The sequence below is a fragment of the Perca flavescens genome, chromosome 12, assembly GCF_004354835.1.
Source record: "Perca flavescens isolate YP-PL-M2 chromosome 12, PFLA_1.0, whole genome shotgun sequence".
Lineage (NCBI taxonomy): Eukaryota > Metazoa > Chordata > Actinopteri > Perciformes > Percidae > Perca > Perca flavescens.
In genome coordinates this window covers 5,689,852-5,713,614 of record NC_041342.1, presented here as the reverse complement: position 1 = coordinate 5,713,614, position 23,763 = coordinate 5,689,852, and the positions used below count along the sequence as shown (strand labels likewise).

Below are 23,763 nucleotides of genomic sequence, written 5' to 3'. Positions count from 1 at the left end.
TGGAAGAAAGGAGTGCGCGGACTAATAAATACAGGAGAGTGAGAAAAAACACAGCAGAATATACACAACAAAAATCTGCCAGTGCTATAAAAAATGCCGTTTGTGCTTGTAGAAGCAATTAGAGTAACCTCAGTAATCAAACCATGAGCATGTATTCATTTGTTGCTAAATATTAAACCTAAATGTTATCATCTCCATTACCTGCTGCATCTTACGGTTGCGTATCTTAGGTTTCTGGCATGTAAAGTGGTCGAAGAGTGCAGAATCGGTGAAGGCGCTGAGGCTGACCCCTTGCACCTCCACCGGCCCCGCACACACCGGCACTCTGCCGTCAAAGTTGAGGGTCTTGCGTCTTTGCAGGATCCACAACAGACGGCAGTCACACATCAGGGGGTTCCCATCCACTCTGAGGGTCTCCAGACTGTTGACAGAGTGGAAGGAGCCCTCTTCCAGAGTTTGCAGGTCGTTGGAGGAGAAGTTGAGAACTCGGATCTGTCGAAGGCCTCCAAAGGCATGGAGCTCCACTGTCATCAACCCTGTGCTTACCATGATGAGCTCCTTCAGCCTCAGCAGGTCCTTGAAGGCCCAGGGCTCTAGTGTGCTGATGGGATTGTAGGACAAGTTGAGGTGTGTGAGGTGCACCAGGTTTTTGAAGGAAGCGGAGGGGACAGAGGTGATGTTGGTGTTGGTGATGGAGAGACAGTGGAGGTCCAGGCCCTGGAAACTAACAGGGGAGATGTACTCCAGGTACGGCCAGTGATCAATGTCCAGACCCCGCAGGTTGGAGAGCTTTCGGAAGTTTTGGTCCTCCAGGGCAACGATGCTGAGATGACGGAGGCGAAGGGTGACCAGGCTGCGCAGGTAGGACAGCGTCTGGCCAGAGATGGATGTCAGGTTGCAGCGCTCTATTGTGAGATCCTCCAGCCCCAGCAGCCCTGAGAATGCCTGGGAATCAGAAAGAGAAATGGAATGTTCAGTTGTTAAACAAACCAAACTGGAGACTAAAACTGAAAGGTCAATTATAATGATGTGAGTTTGTGGAGCCGTGAGTGCTGTGGAAAGTGCCTACAAACTAATTTGACAACAATTTCCCCCCACACTTGCTAAACTTTCTTTCCTTTGTTAAAGGAATAGCTCAACATTTAAATATAAGGCTGGTTAGTTAGTTAGTTAGGTAGCTTAGCATAAAGACTGGAAACAAAAGGGGAAACAGCTAGCCTGGCTCCATCAGACGGTAACAAAATCTGCCTACGACGAGTCTTGTTGTCAATGTGAGGTTGCCAGCAGCACCGAAACAAGAAATAGCCCCACACACAACCCCCCATAAAACCATAATTTGTCATTTTTCCACTTCAATTTTTGTACGGATTAAACAAATGAGATATAAGATGTTAATTATTACCCCTGTTTCCAGTCTGTGTGCTAAGCTAAGCTAACCAGCTTCTGGCTGTAGATTCATATTTAGCATACAGACAAGAAAGTTGTATCGATGCGCCCATTTAATTCTCGGCAAGAAAGAGAATAAGCCCATTTTCCCAAATGCTGAACTACATACTTCTGAGCCAAACCAAACATTGATACAGGCACTATGGCTGGCAAATAGCGGCTTGGGATTACTGTTTATTAGAACCACACAGTATATTCCACTACTGTCAATATGAAAGTGGGATTGTGGGATCAAATTTCCTTTCAGGGATTTAATAAAAAAAAAAAAAAGTTCTTCCATGCAGTTCTTCATTAGTAACACAGGGATGATACAGACAAGATGCTGGAGAGCTTACCTTGTGGGAAATATAAACCAGGTCGTTGTCTCCCACCTCCAAATGTTTCAGACTCCTCAGATCCTGGAAGGTGTAGTCCAATAAAATCACCATCTTGTTCTCGCTCAGGTCCAGGCTGGTCAGATTGCCCAGCTTGGCGAAAGCCCCCAGGGGCACTAACTTCAGCTGGTTTCCCCTTAACTTCAAGACTTTAAGACTCTGGAGGGTGGCGAAGGCATTGGGCTCTAATGTGGCGATAAGGTTCTCACTGAGGTCCACCTCCTCCAGCCGCGGGTACGGTGCCAGGTCTCCTGCTTGCACCCAGCGGAGCCGGTTCTTGCTGAGGTCCAGGAGTTGCGTCTCGGTGGGGATGCCCTCTGGGATGTTGATGAGGCGCCGCCGCTGGCACGACACCGACCTCAGCTGAGCCGAGCACTCGCACCGTGGCGGACAGGCCTGGCCACTTCCTGGCAGCGTCAAGGTTATCACGGCAACCAGAGAAGCAGCCAGGACCCATCGCCACATCCTCGGCCATGGCACTAAGGCACGCCCACCAGAGCCAGGAGAGCCAATCATGGCCCTGGCCCTCTGACTCCTCGCCTGTCACAGGCAGGGTCAGTACACTATACACCTGCAAGATGAAACAGAGGGAAGAAAGGGACAGGATAGAAGCAAAGAGAGAGAGAGTGGAGACAGAAAAAAAAAGAATGAATAAAGACATTATAAGAGGATGTGAAAAAGATCATCTCCCAAGCTCATGAAAATTACATCCACACGGCTGTAAATTATCTATGTTTCCTGCAGTTTAAATAATATTGTACCGAAAGCTGCGAACATTTTAGACATATCTTGACACGTCATTAAAATACAGCTGACGGGAGCCCATTACAGGAACACGGATCTGTGTAAGATATTTAAGATGATTTGTCTTTTTTCACAAATTCATCTATGGCTTCAGTTGGAGAACTGGGACACTGGGAGCCATGCGAGGGAGCTTCTTGCTTCGGCTGAATTCATGCATGCTGCATCTCCTCAGCTCTCCTTGCCTGCACTGAAACGGCTGCTCCATTTTGACGAACACAATGAATTTATTTTCACCACGCATAAACACAGACTGAGCTCAACAGTCACATTATGCCCGGAAGCCACGCACGCCGCGGCTATGAAACGTGAAGAGAAATAGGTGTTTGAATCCCTGTGTACTCAAGTCACATTATGTGTTTCATCAGGTATGTGTTGATGCATGTATGCGTAGGACGTGGCATTTTGCTAGGCATGAATTAAAAATCGTTTTGGTCCTCCTGGAGATGAATCACTCGTGCTTTAACATTCCTTCAGGCAACCTGTCATCTCTCCCACACACCGGTTTTAACTCGGGGACAGTCAAAGAGCACCTGGCATTAGATCTGGAACACAACTCAAGTGTCCGTCTGATTAGAAGTAAATAGTAATACTTTTATACTTGAGTGTAGAAACAGGAAAGTTGTTTGCTCTAATGTTAAAAAATGCCCACCAGAATCCCCAGATGTTCAACTCTTCACTATTTGCACTACTTGGTTGGTTTTGCTTTCAGATAAGGTAGAACTATGAGAGAATATATCATCATCACCAGGGAGTATCATGTTTAAATGCACTCTGATGCTTGCAGTGGAGAAGGGCAGAGCCAAACAGATTAATAATATATGGGTTGGTTTGGGCTTAAAGGGCAGTATTCAAAAAATTCGCCAGTCTCTCTTTGCGTCAAGTCCTTCTTGTAAGTTGGATTTAGAAAACAGCCTTATGAAAGTCTAATCATATCTGACTGTTTCAATGTGTTGGCATCAATGGGATCAAACAGGATGAAATAAGATTTAAACTAAATTTAAACGATGGCAGACATAAATTCTTTGCGCACATGCACAACCCTCAGATATTTTCACACGTGATCACACACGCACACAAACTGCAGTAAAACCTCCAGAGATTATGTCTCATCTACTAAGCCTCAGGGTGGATACGGTAAGTCCCACAGTTTTGTGACAGGTCTGGAAAATACTGTTTACAGATCCCATATCTGCAGTATCTGGTCGAAATCTCGCACAATTTTTCCATTCGCTGGGAGACAAAAAAACGCAGACAGAGAGAAGCTGCTGTGCAGACCGCTGCACAAACTGACCCAGTTCTCAGCAGCAAATCAGCCTCGCACCGTCAACCAGCAACAACTCATCATGACCACAAAAACGGAGCAGCAAACCTCAGCGTCTCTGTGGAGTCGAGCCCAGAGAGATCGGAAAAACAAACCGGAATATACAGATGTTCTGATATAACGAGCTACAAACACAATTAGTGTCTGCGTCCCTGCACAGGCTAGATCATTTTTGTGGCACATGATGACATATATTATATAGTGACTTTTCACTTATTTAGTGAAATATCTCAATCCCTGCAGGATGGATTGGCACAAAATATTGTGCAGCCCAGTGGCGCCGGCAGGATTCTATTTTGTAGTACGCACAAAAACCGCCCGCTTGCTGAAGCTGTTAACTGTGCCAGAAATGAGCTGTTCTTATATTTGATGAGTATGAGTGTGCTCCTGTAGCATACTTTTATTACAAAATAATGACCAGGTCATGAAAATATTAGGCTACAGGTTGTTGTTTTATGCAAAAGTAGGGGTGAGATGGCTTAAGGAGACACGTCAGAGGGAAATGAATGATATATGTTATAGAGTAGAAAAAACAATGTGTGCCTATTACGTTTGCCGAATACAAGGCATGAACAATTATAAATTTATGAATTAGACCGGTTTCACAAAGTTTAAGCTGTAGCCCTAACTCAACACCTGGCGAAACGGCTTAACTTTAAATTGAGTCTGGGCCCTTTTTCCCTGGGATCAAACCTCTTTCACTGTTAAAGCTACTGTTGTAGAAAGAGAAAGAGGTGGATGCGCTCAGAGCAGACGGTGAGCATGTACAGGGATAAGAATAACCTGATTTCTCTGTGTGCCATGTAAACATCATATCCTGAATATGATCAAAAACGGGATAAGCCTCATAACCGGAATATTCATGTCCATGTTAACACCCATGATTCAAACAACATGCTAGCTACGTCCGTGGGTTCAGCGATACTCAGTGTCCATAGCAACCAGCAATTTATCTGCGGATGGAGGCATACAAATTAACACTCTGATTAAGTGGATAGGTTGTGGGAGAAATAACGTATAATTAATGAGGAAAATATTACTGTGAGCATAGCAGAGAGCAGAACATAACAGACTTTTCCTCTAGTGCCACCATGAAGTCGAAACTTTAGTTTTTCATTGAGATACTTAGAATGATATATCTCCGCAACTATCAGATTGATTGCCATGAAATGTGGTACAGACATCTTTCATCCCCTAACTTTTCATCTAGCCTATCTTCAGGTCACTATTCTTCAGGTATACATTGCTAATTTGCACATGTTAGCATGCTTACACGCTAAACTGTGATACAGTATACTTGCTAAACACAGAGAATTTCTAATAAGTAGTTAATAAGTAAGTGAGTTGTAAGTAAGTAATTTGAATGTTGCATTCAAAAGGGGAGGCAAAGCCCGTCTACAGAAAGCCTTTTCACTCCCTATTTAGCCCCATTGTACCGAATTTGAGTTCCACCAGAGTTCCACTGGGGGTGATCGCAGGCGAGTGCAAAATGAATGGGACTCTATGGAGCTAAATGGCTAAATTTGTCTCTTTCGCCTGATTGTCGTTGAGAAATCTTAGATTTGATTGTAGTTTTTGCAAGTTAAACATTGATTATAGGTTGAAAGTTGAATGAACGCGTACATATGTCCTTTCGATTTCTTACAGGTTGAGTCCTTGTTGCCCATAACATGCTAGCATTCTGCTAACAAATGCTGACAGTGTTCCCAAGTCCGCTTATTATAAGCAACTTTGGGCTTGTTTTTCTGTAAAAGTTTTTATGGGCTTGTTTCTGAAGTGTAGTTGCTTATTTGGGCTTGTTTCCAGCTCCGTAATGTTCCCTCTGTCCCTCCCCTTTCCCCATACACACAGGAGACAGCAGAGTTTTTTCCCTCCCACATCCTGCTTCTAATTGGCTATGACCCAGATGGCAACGAGTACTAGCCAATCAGAGGCAGAGCAGGGCAATCAGTTTTTTCTGTTTAGGAAAACGTAAGTGAGTGACTGAATGAAAATACGCGCGAGTCGCGACTGATGGTGACTGGACTGTAGGAGAGTTTTTGGAGGAACAAATGCCCGGGGCAAAGTGGGCAAAATACGGGAAGAAATATAACAAAGACTGGGAGAAAAAGAAAGGAATAAAAGAATGGATTCAACCCGTCGTAATAATTTCTCCTGTTTCTGGGTTATAGTTATTTAAAAATGGGATATTCTGCAGTCCCTGCAATAATAAAGAATTTGTGAATTCAGGATGGTATTATGCAAATTTTAATTATCTGAGGTTATTTTATACACGTGTATATAATGTACTTGGTACATCAGTCTATATTTGATATCCCATCAGTTTTCTAATGTTAAAAGGTGGTTTAACTCCCTATTGTAGTCAGTGTCCTGAAGCTCGGGGGAGAAAAATAAATAAACTACCGTGTGTACAGTTTTGCAAAACTGCGCACAGTTTACCAATCTGTCCACATGGATGTAAATTTGTTATTTGTCTCGCAAGATCTGGCAACACTGAATGCTGATTGGTCAGGGATGGACTGATTATGACCAGAGATCCCGCTTGACGGCATCCGTAGTGGAACCAGAATGTCAGAGTGAATGTTTCAGCGTGGTCTTTAAAACATTAGCAAACCTCTTTCTAGTATGTGTATTAACAGGGAGAGCCTAACCTGTCAGCTATGTTGTCGATGCCTCGAGAGAAAAAAGGAAGTGACTCAGAGCTTGCCGCAAAGCTATATCTCTGGTCGTATGATGTGTATGACGTCATTGAACAAAAAAGCAACTTTAAAAAAATCTAGTAAACACCCAGCAGTGTGTATTTCCTTTGCACACTTAATTGGACGGGCTCTGCTAAACAATAAACATGCTAGCATTGTCAGTGTGAGGATGTTAGCATGCTGGCAATAGCATCTAGCTCAAAGCTAGCATAGAGTCTTAGCCTTTCTAGCCTTTCTTCACTCCTCTGTGACAGGAATCTGAAAATATTTGAGTTGTGGGCAAAACAAGACATTTGAGGATGTCCTCTTGGGCTTTGTGAAATACTGATTGACACCATTGTCTGACATTTTATAGGACAAAACTAATCCATTAATCGAGAAAATAATCAACAGATTAATCGTCAATGAAAATAATCATTAGCTGCAGCCCTAGTACAGTATATACTGCCTGTGTGTGTCAGTTCACATCTGCCCAGCCCTTAGGCACTGTGATAGATGCCGCCTGTCTCCACGCACCCCTGATAGTCATTCTACGGGTCAGTGGCAGCGTCGTAGCATGAATCAGTCAGCTGACATTGTGGAGGCAGACAAGGTCCTCATTGCTGGACTCAAGGACAGGCAGGAATCTTTAAAAACACACATACACACACACACACACACACACACACACACACACTTTATCAAGCACATGGACCCAGAGGAGTACAGTGTGCAGGCAACTGTGGCAAATACTGAGGATAACCTTTTTTTTTATTTTTTATTATTAGGTTTTATCAGCAGCCTGCGTCTTTATTCTGCTTCAAGGTAAGTCTTACAGCTTGTTCCTGCATCTAGACAGCCAACATACATAAAAATCACACTAGCGGTACCTACATCTACACTACAAACTGTAAGTCAATGTTTGCCAGATGTTAAGGCCACAGCAGTGGCAAATCTAAAAACTATCCAGAAAGATTCTGCCACAGGCCAGCTGTCTAGGGAGAACGGCGGAGAAGAATGGGAAGAAAATCAGCCCAGAAGCTAAAAATAACTAACTTGTAGGAAGCTGACCTAATGAACAGATGTTGGGGAGCAACATCCCCGTCCAATCACACGTACAGTGCATCATCAGCCCGCACAGGCACAACACTGATGACCATGGCCAGATGTCTCAAACACCAGATGTTTCACCTGATTTTACAGACAGGATAGCCTGATTAAAACCACCATGTTGCCAAGAAAAGAGGCTTCCAAAATAACTGTAGAGAAAAACAAGGTAGTGGTCATTGTTTGGTGTGTATTTGTGTGTTTTTGTGGCAGTGTGTCTGACCATAAATAGGTCCTCCATGTTGACTGGTAGCCTTTAAAAGCCTTTATATTCAGCCAGCAGAGCGTGGATCTCCTCAACCCTTGCATCCTTGCTTCCTGAGCTTGTGTCTTATCACACACACTGACCCTGCCACCACACACACACATGCACACACACACACACACACACGCACACAAACTCACAATTTAGCAACAGTGATGTAGGCGCAATCAAGCAGTAACAGGTTTTTAGAGACAGCTTTTACATTTTACTGTTGCAAACCAACCGAGGTGCAAACATGACAAGTTTTTTTACTTTTCAGAGGAAAGCTGACAGTTTGTGCTTTCCATTCCTGAGTAGCTATAATTCCAATATTAAATCTGTGCTTAGTCACTTCATTTTAAGCCAAAGTCAAGTGTCGAGTACAGCTTAGCAGCTCTCTAATACAACTGCACTGAATGGGGAGAGAGAAGGGGGAAGTAAACAGTCAGGAGGGAAAAACTGTGGTGTGTTGGGGACCAAGAAGCTGGTTAAACAGTGATTTGGCTCAGATTGAGCTGAAGGCAAGACAAAGGATCTTGGCCTACATGTGAATCCCAAAGCCAGTTTCACCAAACTCCTACAAGCCGCCACTTCGCAAAATGGAGAATGTGCATTCAACACGAGGACGGCAAGGCAGACTGGTGGTGAGACAAAGAACTGCTTCACACCTGTGATAAGGTTGCACTTTTCCCATTGGCTGTTGGGTCTTTGAATGCACCACCCCGCCACTAGGAGGCGGAGGAAGGATAAAAGCTGTCGGTGCGTGTGTTTCTTGGCTTTCACGGTAACCCCCGGTTACTAGCTAGCCAGCATCACCTCGCTGGTCGAGTTTTGAGCTGGGACAATTTTATATCGGCCTGATATACAAAGGGGATCCGGGGAAATACTGGCCGAGTATTCCTTCGTCTGCAGCGGGTTTAATCAGCCTGGATTCAAGAAAAGGACGGCGTTCTGTTTCTTGCTTGTCGACCTGGATCACGTATCGTCCCCTGCTCAAGACGAAACGGATCGTTAACCTCTGGCAGGAGATTAACTGACAAACAACGCACACCGTAAGGCTTTACACAGTTCTGGGCAGATGTTAGAACTAGTGCGTTTTGGTTTGTTATTAATGAGCAAAGGGTTCGCTACCGCTTGTGCCATTAATGTGATCGGATTGTAATCATGTATTGGCCATATCTGGTTATTAATCTGTTGCTGTGAATGTATAACTGATCACTATACTGTTTGAATTTTGTTGTGTTAAGTAGCTTGGTAAACCGTAATCGCTACCTGCTAAATCACTCCTTTTACTTTAGTTACTGTCTGCGATAGAATCGCGAAATCAGCTGTTAGCCACTGGAGTGGTTATAATGACCAAAGCTTCCCTCAGTAAGTCAAAAGTCTCAGTATGTCCTAACTACACGTGTGGTCCAGACCTGAGTAGCTGAGGGGGGCGGGTCATTATCGATAACTAAGATCAGAGTGTTTTCCCTTCTTTACCCTGTCTCCTTTAATTAATTATACACACACACACACATATACACCTACACGGACACAAGCTAGCTTGTAGCTCCCAAGCTAACGGTGCTAGCTTCACACGTGGAGTCGGCATCACCGTGTACAGAGCTAACACATGACCTAGCATACGGCTAAGCGTGCGCATTGCCTAGCAACCCCCTCGGCTTCTTCAGCCCCTCCCCGTGCACGCAGCACCACTACCGCCCTATTGAGGCTAAAAAGTTTTGTGCAGCTCACAGGAGTAGCCATTTTGGTTTTTGTGTTAGGACTACATTTTGACACGGCCCCTCCTCTTTCGCTCACACACACACACACACACACACACACACACACACACACACACACACACACACACACACACACACACACACACACACACACACACACACACACACACACACACACACACACGTGTCCATGACACATGCTGCTTTGTTTTTGCTTTGTTTTGGTTGTGATATTGTAAAAGATATATAAGTTTATTATTGAAGGATTATTGATTAGCTACTGATAACTGTGATGTTAATAAATCTTATTATACTTAATTAGCGGTTGCTTATGATTATTTGTGTACTTGTTGTAATAATTGCTGGTCGATCAGGTCCGTGCTTGGATTCACCCCTTCCTTTATTTCCCTTTTAAAGGATTACCACAGAAATGATAATATTGGTCCCTGACTTGCAGGGTGGTGCCCCGTTTTGATTGTTTGTCAATTTGATAAAGTTATTAATAACCATATTCATAACTTTATTAATATTGATAAAACATCTTTGATAATTTGCCAATGATCAAATCTGTACCCTACGAGAATCCTACAGGTGAATTTGTTCAAAGCAGAGATTTATGATTTCAGTAAGTCTGGGAATTCTAAGTTTGGCCATATGAATCTCCAAGCAATATCAACTAGTCCAAGTCAACATTTCTTTGAAAGTTTCTTTGTAAATCTGAAAAGGTCAAATGAAGTTTATTTGTGTCTCCTCTAGACAAAGCCTGAGTCTAAAAAAGGTTTCACAATGCCCACATTATCAGTGAAAAACAAAAACAACGATGCCCAAACTTAAGAGCCTCGAAGATAACAAAGGAAAACTGTCATAACAACATAATTAGGCGGAGAAAAAAAATTAAAGAAGCCCTAGTTGGTGTCTCACGGAGGGGGATATCCACAGTGACGACGCGTACAACGCCTGGAGTGGGAACACAAAGATACAAATAGATAAAAAAGATAAAAACCTGAAAGGGAAAGAAATCACAAAGAAACAACAGAATACGAACACGTTCACAAAGTCTCGGTCGCTTGTCCACATCATGGACATCATTATAGCAACACCCAGTGACCATAAACCACTGCTTCCGATGTTCACATAGAAAACTGAGCATTGTTTTTCAGAGCTGTTCAGTGGGATGCAGAGTGACACTGCAGTTGTTTTGAGTTTGCAAAGAGAGACGATACTCATGAAGGCGCTCCTACTGTAGCTGCATCCTCTTCCTCTGTGTCACTGAGGCAGCGAGTGTTAACTGATTGAGCCTGACATGCTGTCTGGTTTGACCTTTAGCTGATTAGAGCCACAAACCTTTGACTTGAATGCTGCAGTAATGTTTGATTGGACCGACTAACTATCCAGTATTTAAACAATCATTTACAGAAGTAATCTCCTGTAGCTGTGAATGAGGGGTATATACTTGCTTCTGATTGGCTTTTTCCTTAGTTCATTACTTAATGATTCATTAATATAGGATGTCCCAGTCTGTTATAACTCATCATTATCTATTAAAAGTCCTCCATTAAGAATTATTAGAGAAGTACTTATTATAGATTAATCAATTATCAAATAGATCTTGATTCTTTCCTCACTCGTTTCTCAATTAATTCATCATAAACTAATCATTAGCTACTCTTTTATACAATTTGACATTAACTAATGGTTTATAGCAGTAAGTTCCTCATTTGTTCCCTGGTAACTAGATTTTTGTACTATACTGTAAAGTGTAAACGGTTTCCCTGACATGTTGCTGGGAGTCGGAGTAGGTTAATTAGGGCCCGAGCGCCGACAGCGGCGAAGGCCCTATTGAAACTGAAGGAATTATTATTATTTTCCCGTCAAATGAATTGGCTTTTTGAGGGGCTTAATATATTCACCAAATTTGGCGGTCGCATCAAGTCTGGTGAAAATGTACGTATTTTAAGGGTTTCGGGAATAGGCGCACAAAAATGGCTCGCTAGCGCCCCCTAGAAAGTTAAGAAAATTGAGCCCCTGCAGTGCGTTTAACGTAGACTCACGAAACTTAGTACACATATGTAACATGTCAAGATGTACATAAAACTTCATTAGAGCCATACCCTAAACCCAAGAGGAAGTCCGCCATTTTGAATTAAATGTTCAAAATTAGTGCGATTTTGGCCATTTCCACATGTCGTACTTTAACGAACTCCTCCTAAAGATTTCATCCGATCAACTTCAAACTCTGTCTGTACCATCTTAAGAAGTTAAAGATGAAAAGTTGTTAAAAGAAAAACTTTTCATCATAGGGCGTTGGTCGGCGGGAAGTTCCCTTTTCATTGTTGACGATTTGCGGCGTCTGAGTGCCGCGCAAATGCGCAGTCGCAAGGAGTGGCGTCCGCCGGTAACCCCGACGCGCGCAGAGGCGCGAGGGCCCGTCCATTGCTGCTTGCAGCTTTAATTGATAAATTTGTCTTATTTTTCACCTTCAGCAAAAACCTATTTTACTGCAAAGTGGCTCTCCAAAGCATTTTAACTGGAATTCTTTGAGGTTTGATAAGCATGGGCCCAGGTCACACAGACACTTTCACACAGCGTTTGCATGTCTGTAGACGGGCTGCTGAGCTGAGAATGCAAGGTAACATATCCACACTTTCACTCTCAATCCTCTCACATACTCCCTGAGAAGCCGCAGCACAGCAACACACACACACACACACACACACACACACACACACACACACACACACACACACACACACACACGCACACCTAACTAAATAAGAACACACTTCATCATTTGGGGAAGCATCACCTCTCAGTTTCCTACTGTACTGTTTCCCCTCTCACCAGGTGTAGGGCTGGGTGATAGGGAGAAAATCAGATACTACGATATTCCTGACCAAATACCTTGATGTCGATATTGCGGCGATATTCTTGGGTTGACAATTGATGCTTTAACAAAATATCTTCACACTTAGATTTTAGATAAATAATCATCTGTAATGTCTAAGGATAATGTCTAAGTGGGTAAAGGCAAATAATACAATAGCTAGAACAGTCTGCTAAGTCCAGAAAAGTACATCACTTTACTGTAATCCAGCCATTAAAACCAGGAAAAGACAACACTTATGTCATATCACGATATCCAAAATCTAAGACGATATCTAGACACATATCACGATAACAGAGTTAGTTAGAGAAAAAAGTGGCACGAGCTGGGGAAGCCAAACTCCAGCCTCGGTTCTCCGACTGCTTCAAAGTCAGCCAGAGTCGCATTGAAACTGAACATCAGCGTGTAGGATGCAAAGTGCATCACGAACAATGCAATGCCTGACAGCCACAGAGGAACAACACAACAAAGCTAAAACAAGCGAAGATAAAACCCCACAAGACAAAAAAATAAAAACTACGTGCTGCTTGTTCATTAAAAGGGAAAAGTATCTCTCCACGTCCTCAAATGACTTCTTCAACAAACACCCCCCCTCCCCCAAAACTATTTACTTTCATCATGCTGAAAATAATCACGATGCTGAATAATACTCCAACACAAACACACACTATAAATGTCCCTGCATTCAGACAGGAGCTGTCTGGGTTGGTGTGTGGGCCGAAGGTAGACAACACTAAGTGGATTAGAAGGAAGATGAGCCCCAAAAGGTCATTTCATCCCTGTGTGTGTGTGTGTGTCGCTTGTCACACGTTTTCACTTTGAACTTCACCAACACTGAGACCTCAGTGAGGGGCGCCGGGCACAGCGGGGAGTCTGATCCCATGACACTGATAGCTTTGGTTTGTATCAGTTTCGCTCAGTGCAGCAAGTTACTTAACGTGATTAGTCATGTGAAGAGCAGCTGATCCATAAAATATAGAAGCAATTAATCAATTAGAATGAACACTCAGGCAGGAAAATGTAGACACAAGTCTGGAAGGGTTTAACTTCAGTTCAGCATTTCTCCCTTTTTTGACACCTGTTGTGTGTGTATATGAAGTCAAGTCAAGTAGAACTTGATTTGTCCCCAGAGGGGCAATTGGGTATGCAGCAGTGACAACAGTATTAACACAAGATTGATTCAATACAACATAATAAAAAGTAAAAACCTAAAAGTAAAGCCGTATTTACCAAGCCTCGTTGGGTGGTCAAGCTGATAAATCTTTTTCTATTTGAGTTCAGCAGTGAGCCGGCTGAGGGTATAAAGGAGTGTTTGTATCTGTGGGTTTTGGGTATTTGAAGTGGGAGCCAGAGAGCGCAAGGTTCAAAACTCTAGGTGCAGTGCAGGGTGTGGGTGCCGTCAGACAGGATGGATTCTTCTTTCTTTAAGAACGGTTTAGACTTTTCAGTTGAGTACCTGTGATACTGCTACAGACTTTGATCATCTTTGTTAATGCATTTTTCTGTTTCAGATTAAGAGAAGCTCTAAAATATTTATAAAACAAAGTCTATCTATCTATCTATCTATCTATCTTGTATTGAATTTTGAGTTTTCCTCCAGTACTATTTGGAATATTGAGTTTATTCATGAAGGGTCATGACTTGAATATTAACATGAAGACTGTATAAGTAGCCTGTCCTGGGTGAGATCGCTTTGTACATGTAAACACACTCAAAATGTTTATCTTCCTGTAATATTACAGTAAGGTCTATGCGTGTGGTCTCAGGTCAACGACACCTTACACACGTGCGAAGAAATGTGAAATAAATGAAATTTCCGGAAATTCTGAAATCCACAAATGCAAAGTAGAAATATGTGTCCTGAAAAGAACAAACTTCTCAATTTGAATCGATCGTAAGACACAGGAGTTAACTTCCTCATTGGTTTGAAATGTCTCTGTGCCGTTGACTGTTTCACTGTCTACTTTTCTTTAACCAGTATAACCAGTAAGTCAGTATTGGATACACACTTGATTGGTACCGACATCTAGCTGCTTGTCGCTGTTCCTATAGGCGGATAAAATGTTGGATCAAATGTGTACTTGAGAACATGCATATTGAGAAAGATACAACAATTTTGCTTTACTTCTTTGATGTATTGTGCTACTTTGTTCCTTGCTTGATTTTGCTCCCACTCAATACTGGCTTTGTTATTTTCCTCTCTGTCATAATGAGCAGTGCTGTGCATTCCAGATAATCAAATCCATGACAAACATCAATGAAGTGTGTGTGTGTGTGTGTGTGTGTATGAGTAGGTGTGTGGGGGCATGTTTCAATCCTCTGAAGTGATTGTATCTTTCTATCTATTTTTTTTCTGCTGTAATTATTTTCTCTGCGCTCACTGCAAAAGAGACCAGAAAGAGAAACTCTGTGAACGCTTCAGTAAACCATGCACCTGTCGAATCAACCGACCATCTATTGTGTAGCAGTTGATCCTGTCTGGTCAGTCTGATTACAGTAATAACTGAGAATTGTCAAAAATGAAAAAAAGTAGTATGTATTACCGATCACAAAACTAAGCGCTAAATAGTTTTCAGTGTCTCAGCATTCACAGCATTGGTATTTCAACCTTCACGTGAAATCCCCTGTGCACCCAAAATAGATTAAACTGGAATCCTACATGTAAAGCCTCTCTCTCTCTCTCTCTCTCTCTCTCTCTCTCTCTCTCTCTCTCTCTCTTTGTTTTTGTTTCCCGTTTTTTCTCTCTGGGTGTAGTCTGACAGCTAAAGAGAGTCCTGTGTGTGACAGTTGTGATGAATATACACAGAGGGATGGTGAGATTAAAGGGAAAAACAAAACACTGCAGCATCCAATGAATCACTTCAAACACTGTTTGTTCTCTTCCAAAGTAGAACAAACATAAATGCATCTGTTGCCTTTTTGTGGCAACTGTGTATTATTGACCCCTATAGAACATACCCACATTGACATAACGGAAGAAAAAGATTATCAAAAGGCACATAAAATTATAAATATTTAGACCAACATATTGCAATTTTCACAGTAATTCATACATGTATTAAGACATACTGTATCTACACATACCCACACACAACAGGTGTCAAAAAGAGAGAGAGATGTTGACCTGAAGTTAAACCCATCCAGACTTGTGTTTAAATTTACTCGGCCCAGCCAGAATTTTCGTTCTCACCCCCTAAATCAAAAGTTTTTTGATTTACAAGTCAATAAACCTCACCACTCTTGATAACATGAACATTGACGTGAGATAGAAAATATTTTTAAGTAATAAAAAAACATCAGACACCACCACTGGGATGTACTTTTTTTTTTAAAGATTATTCTTTGGGGAATTTCATCCTTTAATCACCAGGAGAGCACAAAAGGTGAGAGAGAGAAGGGAAGACATGCAGGAAACCTACCGCAGGTCAAAATCGAACCCTCAACCTCTGCGTTGAGGAATAAACCTTTTTAAATGCTCTACCAACTGAGCTACCTGGGCTGTACAACTTTGACAAATTCCTGCAATGAATTTAGGTTTTTTAAAGCTATAGTGCGTAGTTTCTGTCGCCCCCATGAGGAATTCTAAGTAATGACAACAACACTGTCATCGCATCCACAAGACGTAAGCCTTCCGTGATCGTGCACCACCCCCACTCCTCAGGTAATTATCTTGTAATTTTTAAGTCCTCGTCGTCTCCAAAGCTGAACGCTGCTGTTGTCCTTTCTCAGCGGTGACGTAAAAACGCATCACTCGAGCCACCCTGCGTGAATGTCGCCAGACTACACCATTTTGTAAACTGTATACATTGTATGGCTTGAATGTAACAGTCGGACGTTCATTAATACAAAATAGTCACACGCTATTGCTTTAATATTAAAGTAATTCAAGAAGTATTAACAGTATATTAACTGATCTAAACAGTAACCAAAACTCTGTGAGGCTTTAGCTATTTAGGACTATGGGTGGAACGGTACATGTATTCGTATTGAACCGAAACGGTACGGGTGTCACGGTTTGGTGCATGAATTTACACGGAGAATACATGGATAAAAATAAATAAAACTTGCGTGCAAATTAATTAATGTAATGCGGAACTAATGTAATGGGGAACTACTGTTAGATACGCGGTTCTTTAGGGACAACTAATCTGTAGCCCCGCCTTAGCTCTGAAGCTCTGATTGGCGTGCCGCCTATGTAGCCGAGCTCCATCTATGTATGCAGTTTTAGTGAGTCAGAGATAGCAGCAGTAAGGACGAGTATAGCGAGTGGTGGCGACCCACAAGAGTTAGAGGACCCGCTAGACTTTTTAAAATCACAAGTTTTACGGTAGTACAGGCGAGAGAGTGGTGGATAAGACTGCTGTTGTAGATTAGCGTTGCGTTTCCAGCGTTGCGGCTCTGAACCGTAATGTTAGTTGGGACAGACGCCTTGTTTCTTCAGGCTAACTATATTAGCTTTAGGCAGGGAGCAGCTTTCTCCGGTGAAGAATGGCCGGGAGACGTCGTGATAACGTTGCATTAATCAGGTAATTTAATTTGTCTTTGCAGAGAACTGAGATGCTGTATTTTCAGTTCTATAACGGATTGTCTTATTTTGTTTACAAGTTACAGATGGAGTCTGGAGATGATGTGGGGTACTTACTGTTTAAATCTTACTGTACACACTTCAGGCTGTTGCAGCTAACTCAGGGTAGAGACTGTATGACACTAGGTGGTACAGCCTGAGACATGCACAATAAAAAAAAAAAATTGCCTTCTGCATTTTTGTTTTGCTTTTCCCTCCATTGTACCGAACTCGTACTGAACCGTGATGTCTGAACCGAGGTATGAACCGAACCGTGACTTCTGTGTACCGTTCCACCCCTATAGGACACAGTGGTGCTTTAAACTAAATGCAAACATCGACATATGCTAACAGTCTCAAAATGATGATGCTAACATGCTGATGTTTAGCAGGCATAATATTTACCATCTAATTGTCAAGTGTGTTAGCATGCTAACTTTGTTTATTAGCACTAAACATAAAGTAAAGCTGATGGAAATATTAGTTTCGGGATTACAGTACATTTTGTGTTGGCGAGACATTTCACTAAAAATCACAAGTGTGAACCTCATGGTGGAGATAGAGGAAAAGTCAGAGGATCACCAAAGGCATGAGGATCCATCCTCTGGGGACCATGAATGTCTGTACAAAATGTCATTGCAATCCATCTGATAGTTGTCGAGATATTTTAGCCTGGAGTAGGTGATCATTTTCATTAGCAGAGACCATAACATATTTGATGTCTCCTTAGAGTGGGTCTGAAGGGGTTTAACGGTTACTCTGGCCATCTAAACTCATAACATGTTGAAATCAAGGAGCATGTTAGTCAACGATCACATTTAGAGAACATGGATCCTTCTGTTTCACACAAAGGCCTGGCACGTTTAATTAGCGGTAGCTATTTTGATGATTCTCACACCCTGCAGTGTTTTGACCTGCTTTTCCTCTGGCTCAAACCCGAGCACATGGCTACACATACTAAGAGTACAGACACACACAGACAGACACACACACACACACACACACACACACACACACACACACACACACACACACACACACACACACAGTGTAGTAAACAAACAACAGTGGGCTACCCGGGAATCTAGCTTAGATGGGTAACCTTGCCTGCAACCATATGGTCTCTGCTCAGGTGTTACGTCTGTAGGTTTTCAGCCTAGTGCACCCACATACACTATTTCTACCATGCAATGTCACTTTTTCCCCCTCCAACTCTTAATGAACTCATGTGATCTGGAGGTTCAGGGGTTACGGTGCTATCATAAATTTCCATTTCGGCTTAGCCGCCTGACATTAGTGAAATGCCAGGTCTAAAAGGGGGAACAGATTGGTTTACATCCCAACAAAAGTCCTCCCACACATTATCACTAAATTTAGTCTGTTTAAGCTCCAAACATATATCCACCAACGTCACAGGCAGCTCTGACTCCCGTGTACATACACACTCAAAGCATACATACATGGACATTTTAGACAAGCTTTTAGGCAGGTCCTTAAGAGTGAATGAGAAAAAACTTTATTGTCAATCACAAGATGATTGAAATATTTCCTGTGATGTGGCTCACAAGTAAGTAAAGTACAAGAACGTTTCCCTAATTGATGGATTTTACTTGCCTAAACATATGAAACTCCTAAACCTAATGCATTCAGCAGTTACAGTATGGCAGTGTCAGTACAAGTGTAGTCCTGTTATCCAGGATGGGACTTTGCCTCATTAGCGAGCAGGATGGAGCAACAACAGAGCACCATCTCCTCATACTGAAAGATGTACAAAATCACCTTTTGTTCACGGTTCAGATCCAAGCAGAGTCGCTGTGATGTGTTGAAATGGCATGTGTGCTGGTCTGTGTGATACGGTGCTATATGTGCACCACAATGTCTTTTCAGGAACGATGAAGAGCTCGCTCTGCTGATCAGAGGTTTGGACTCCCGCCAGCTGGGAGGCAGAGAGAAGACTTACAAGTCATTAAATCGGGTGCGTGCACTACTAAAGCTACACAAATTGTGCCTGTGTGTGCACGTGAATAAGCCTGTATTTACATGGCTTTTTTTTGTTTTTTTTAAAGTGTATTCAGGAAAAGCATTTAGTGTGCCAATTGTTTAAGCTGGGGTGTAATTAACCAGCAAGTGCAGAGCTTATTACACTATTAGCATGAGTGCAAGTTAGAGAGAAAGAGTTAAGAATAGCAGGGAGATAAAATCATTTAATCAAACTTGACCGGTCTCTGGGAATAGAAAAAAAAAGAAAATCTTTCACACATAGCAGACACCAATCATTGTGAGTGACACACAGTCTGACAAGTGACTGAACAGCCTTGAATTAGTCTTGCCCTTCGGGGATCTGTGGCCTTATTAATGGCATGGATTGAAATAACTGATGATTTATTATCCCACACATGCTTCCAAAAAGCTCGGTCACTGCCGTGAGCTTTATTCGGCGGTATGTCCTTACGTTTGTAAAATGCTCTCAGAATATTTATTTGTCTTATTTGTGCATGTCAGTTCAGTACTGTGTGGGTCATGCTGATAAATGAGGTCTTATATTGTACGCCAAAGAAGACAAACCTCTCCTTCACCTAAACAGGAGACTCTGCTATCACAGTTGTGATTCCTGGTCTCTAGACGGGATATGAAGGGAGTTCATTTCTGGTGTTCCTTTCTAAAGGCTAATGAGTTTCCAGATAACAAAATGGTGGGGTAATCCCAAGGGTTGGTCAGTCATTGGGAAGTAAAATCACGTCTTTCTTCTTAGTTCCAACGGGGCTGCCACAGATTGCGTGGATAGCCGGGCGATTGCTGCTAAGGAAAACATTTCCCTGGAGACGTCTCACCTGAAAGGCAACAGCCCCTTTTTTACCCTGTACAGCTCAGTGTGTGTGTGTGTGTGTGTGTGTGTGTGTGTGTGTGTGTGTGTGTGTATATTTGCAAGTGTGCATGAGTTGTGGGAGTGTGTTTTTATATCCCTTCGGTATGGAGAAGAAAAGAAATTAATTCAATTCTCCAGCTCGTTAGATAGGTGAAAGCCAAACAGGGAATTTAAAACCAAGACAGCAGACACCTCCTCGATATACCACCGCGAATAAGGTCACAGGATGAAGTGTAATGAAAAGAAATTGAAGGGAGGAGATTGAAATAAATAAGTATTAGAACAGAGCTGCATAATACGACCACAATGTGAGCGATTGATAGATTTGGGTATCAGGGGAGGAGATGATGGACATGGAGGACAGGAAAGGAAAGTGAGTGTAATGGATGAAAGAGGAGGGAAAGAGCGGACAGAGGGGAGGTAACAGAGGGACACTGTCTCACTCTTTCACTGATGATGGAGGAAGGTCAAAGCTATTCCACAGTTGAAAGAATCTAATGATGCAAATTAGGTCTGACGCTCAGTCAGATGCCAGAAGAGAGGGCCGGGAATTTTGATGTTGCTCGACAACACACAGCGAGAGGAATTTTGTATTTTAAATATCCTCAGTTTATAACACTAGACGTCAGTGGCATTTTACTGAGTGAAAAGGCCACATCTGTCCAAAGAAGAAAAGAGGAAAAAAAAAAAAAAAAAAAAATAAAAATAATATATATATATATATATATATTATATATTATATATTATATTATATATTTTATATATATATATATCCTGGCTGACTGACAAATATACAACTGTCTGTGTGGCAAGTAAACAGCGAGAAAAGGAATGAGTTGGAGAAAGAAGGGGGAGGGGAGGAGTGTGACAGCTTTCCATCGCCAGTCTTTGAAGAGCGCCATGATGCCGGATTCACATGGGGGAGAATTCACAATGAATATGTACATAGCTTTGACCTGAATGCATAAACTGATTGCAAATGTATGTTATGTTAAGTCGCACTCAGAATCTGACACGGCTTCTTATTCTTTTTTCTAAAATTGCATCTGGTCTAAAAATGGAATAACTTGACATCAAATGATCCCCCAGAATATAAAATGACCTTTCACTCTCATCCAAGCTGTTGCAAATAAACCATATACCCAAGAAATGTGCATTATAGGTACAAGCACGGGGAAAGCACTATGTATACATGGCATGGATGTAGACGGCAGAGTAATTGCAGTGCTTCATGGAAGAGTGACCCTGTTAGCCTGAAAGCTTATTGGCGCTCCGTTTCTTTGATTCTATCGGCGCAACCAATAGGAGCCGTCGCTACCGTTTCAGATGTGGGGAAGAAGGGGCAGAAAGGGGGGGTGAAACACACAGAGAAATGGGGGTGAAGGCTGTAGAAAAACAGGAATGGGTGACGTGGGGAGAGAAATGGAGAGTGAAAAGGATGGAGATGCAGAATAAAAGAAAGCAGGAGATAGCTGAATCCTTTGTACTGAAAAACAAAAGCGGCAATACCTGAGTACCGATAAAAGCGTTCAGCTTGTGGTTGTACAACACCAACAGAGCATATGTATGTGTGTGCGTGTGTGTACATGTGTGTGTTTGTGCTGTGCAGCTTTGTGTGTGTAAGAAGATGGTGCTTCACAGGACATAAGGTGATAATTACATTTCATCACATGGCACCTCTTCTCACCAGAGATCCCAGAGGAGGATACACAAACCCCCATATACACATGTACGTACGTATACATATATGGCCATAAAGGCTTTGTAAACACTGCAGGACAAGGTGGTTATAAGAAACAGGTCATTGTGAGGAGGAGAAGAAGAAGTGGGATCACAGGGGGGGGACTTCTTTGGAAAGGTCATAAAAGCGGTTGAACAAATAAGCGATGTTGGAGGAGAAGGTAAAATGACGAACACACAGGATGAGGAAACAGATTCAGGATCAAGAGTTGAAGATGAAAGGGACGATGAGTTGGAGGAAGAGAGAGGTAGAAAGAGCGCAAACAGGTTGCCAGGTATGGGGAGAGTTCAGGTTTATTTTGTTGATTTGATTGACAGCAGACTATCTGGAGTCCCAGCACTGTGTCAGCCTCTATTAGCCTGTCCATGTCTGCGATAATCCCGCTTTGCCAGACCTTTCTCTACAGCGCTGCGGAGGAGGGTCTGGCTAGTCCACAGAACTCAACAATTACTCGGGTGAGTGCAATGTTATAACTGACAGACTAGGGGCTAAAACTACAAAAACTAAAACCCACAATGCAGGAAATTCAATTTAAAACACACACTACCATATTAGGGATGATGTAGTCCCGCTTTGCCAGACCTTCCTCCACAGCACTGCGGAGGAGGGTCTGGCTAGTCCACACAGCATTCCGCGATGGGAATAAAACGTGCTCTGGTTTATTGGCATTTCTTTAAACCAATCACAATCGTCATGGGCGGCGCTAAGATCCGCACGGAGCCGCTGCAAAATAGCCTTGGGGAAGGAACTTGTTTAAGTGGAACATGTGTACGTTCAAAAGGTTGCTTTAGTCGTACAGGAAAACTCAGATTGGACAGACAGTCTAGCTAGCTGTCTGGATTTACCCTGCAGAGATCTGAGGAGCAGTTAACCATAGTCCTCAGAAATCCACCAGATTTTAAAATTCAAACACAAAGAAAGTGGAAGGAAACTGACATCGGCAAAAATACATGCATCCGGCGGAATTTCATGCGGCACAGGAGCAATCCTGGAAGTGGAACGTCGCGGATAGAGACTAGGGATGATGTAGTTGCAACCCTAAACACATTACTGATAACTGATAGTGACATTTATCCTCTGGTACATCTTCTACTCTGGGAGAATTGGCTACCGCTGGAGGAATGTCATTATCCAGCGCTAAAACCGGATAAGAGAAACCCTTTGCTTTTGATTCGTCAAATGATTTTTCTCCCAAAAAGCAGTGAGAAAGTGAGCCACGACAGACAAGAATATCGGAACAGTCAGGGTCCTTGAGCTCCTAAAGCAAGCTGTGGGACTCTGGCATTGAAGACACACAGAGATGATAGTAGTTCTCCCCAGGGAGCATCCGGTTAAAATTCAAGGACTCTCTCTCTGTCTCTCATTTTCGCTCCCTCTAATGCTCATCTCTCTCCCTCTTAGTGAGGTCATGGCTGAAAAGTTTCAATGATGCCCCAGGAGGCCGAGATAATCATCCAAGTGTGCGTCTGCATCTATGTGTGTGTATCCAAGCGCATGATTGACCTTATGTGTGCACAGAGCTCGTGCATGTGTCCTTTTGTCCATGTGAAGCTTATGTATTGACGTGTTCGTGGTTGACCGCTCGGTGGCCTCTGTCGGACCCTTGCAGGGTCATCAGATCCCCTGCTGCCCCATTTTGCTTCCCAAACAGGCCGTCTGATGTGAAGCGATAAGCACTTTAGCCTCTCTCCTGTGATTTCCTCTGCGTGAAGTATCATAAAATGCAAACTGAGAGCTTGTGAAACTCATTTTGGGCATTGAATAACCGTCACTTCACATCTAAAAACGGCAAACTTTGCACGAGAGTCAAAGACAGTGAGACGGCAAGCGCTCCATAATGAGATAAATGGCTGTCTTTGAGTAGAAAGCTGGTGAAATAAACTGTGTGTTGCATGTTATGCCATCAAAGCTATTCAGCGGAAAATCTGAAAAACAGCATACGTAATCACCACATACAAACAACCTGACAAACCACCTTCAGGATTGGCACTGGAAGATGCACAAACT

At 42.6% G+C, this 23,763-nt stretch overlaps 1 protein-coding gene across 3 annotated transcripts in view; it reads right to left on the bottom strand.

Annotated features, from left to right (window-relative positions):
- lingo3b (leucine rich repeat and Ig domain containing 3b) overlaps positions 1-23,763 on the bottom strand; it is a 51,620-nt gene that overhangs the window by 2,383 nt on the left and 25,474 nt on the right. For all 3 annotated transcript variants that reach the window (XM_028592706.1, XM_028592707.1, XM_028592705.1), the window contains exons 2-3: positions 1,782-2,391; positions 202-945 (exon numbers count right to left, since the gene is read on the bottom strand). In XM_028592706.1, coding sequence (XP_028448507.1) covers positions 202-945; positions 1,782-2,336 — 1,299 coding nt within the window. In that variant the 5' untranslated portion in view covers positions 2,337-2,391. The remainder of the gene's footprint in view (positions 1-201; positions 946-1,781; positions 2,392-23,763) is intronic.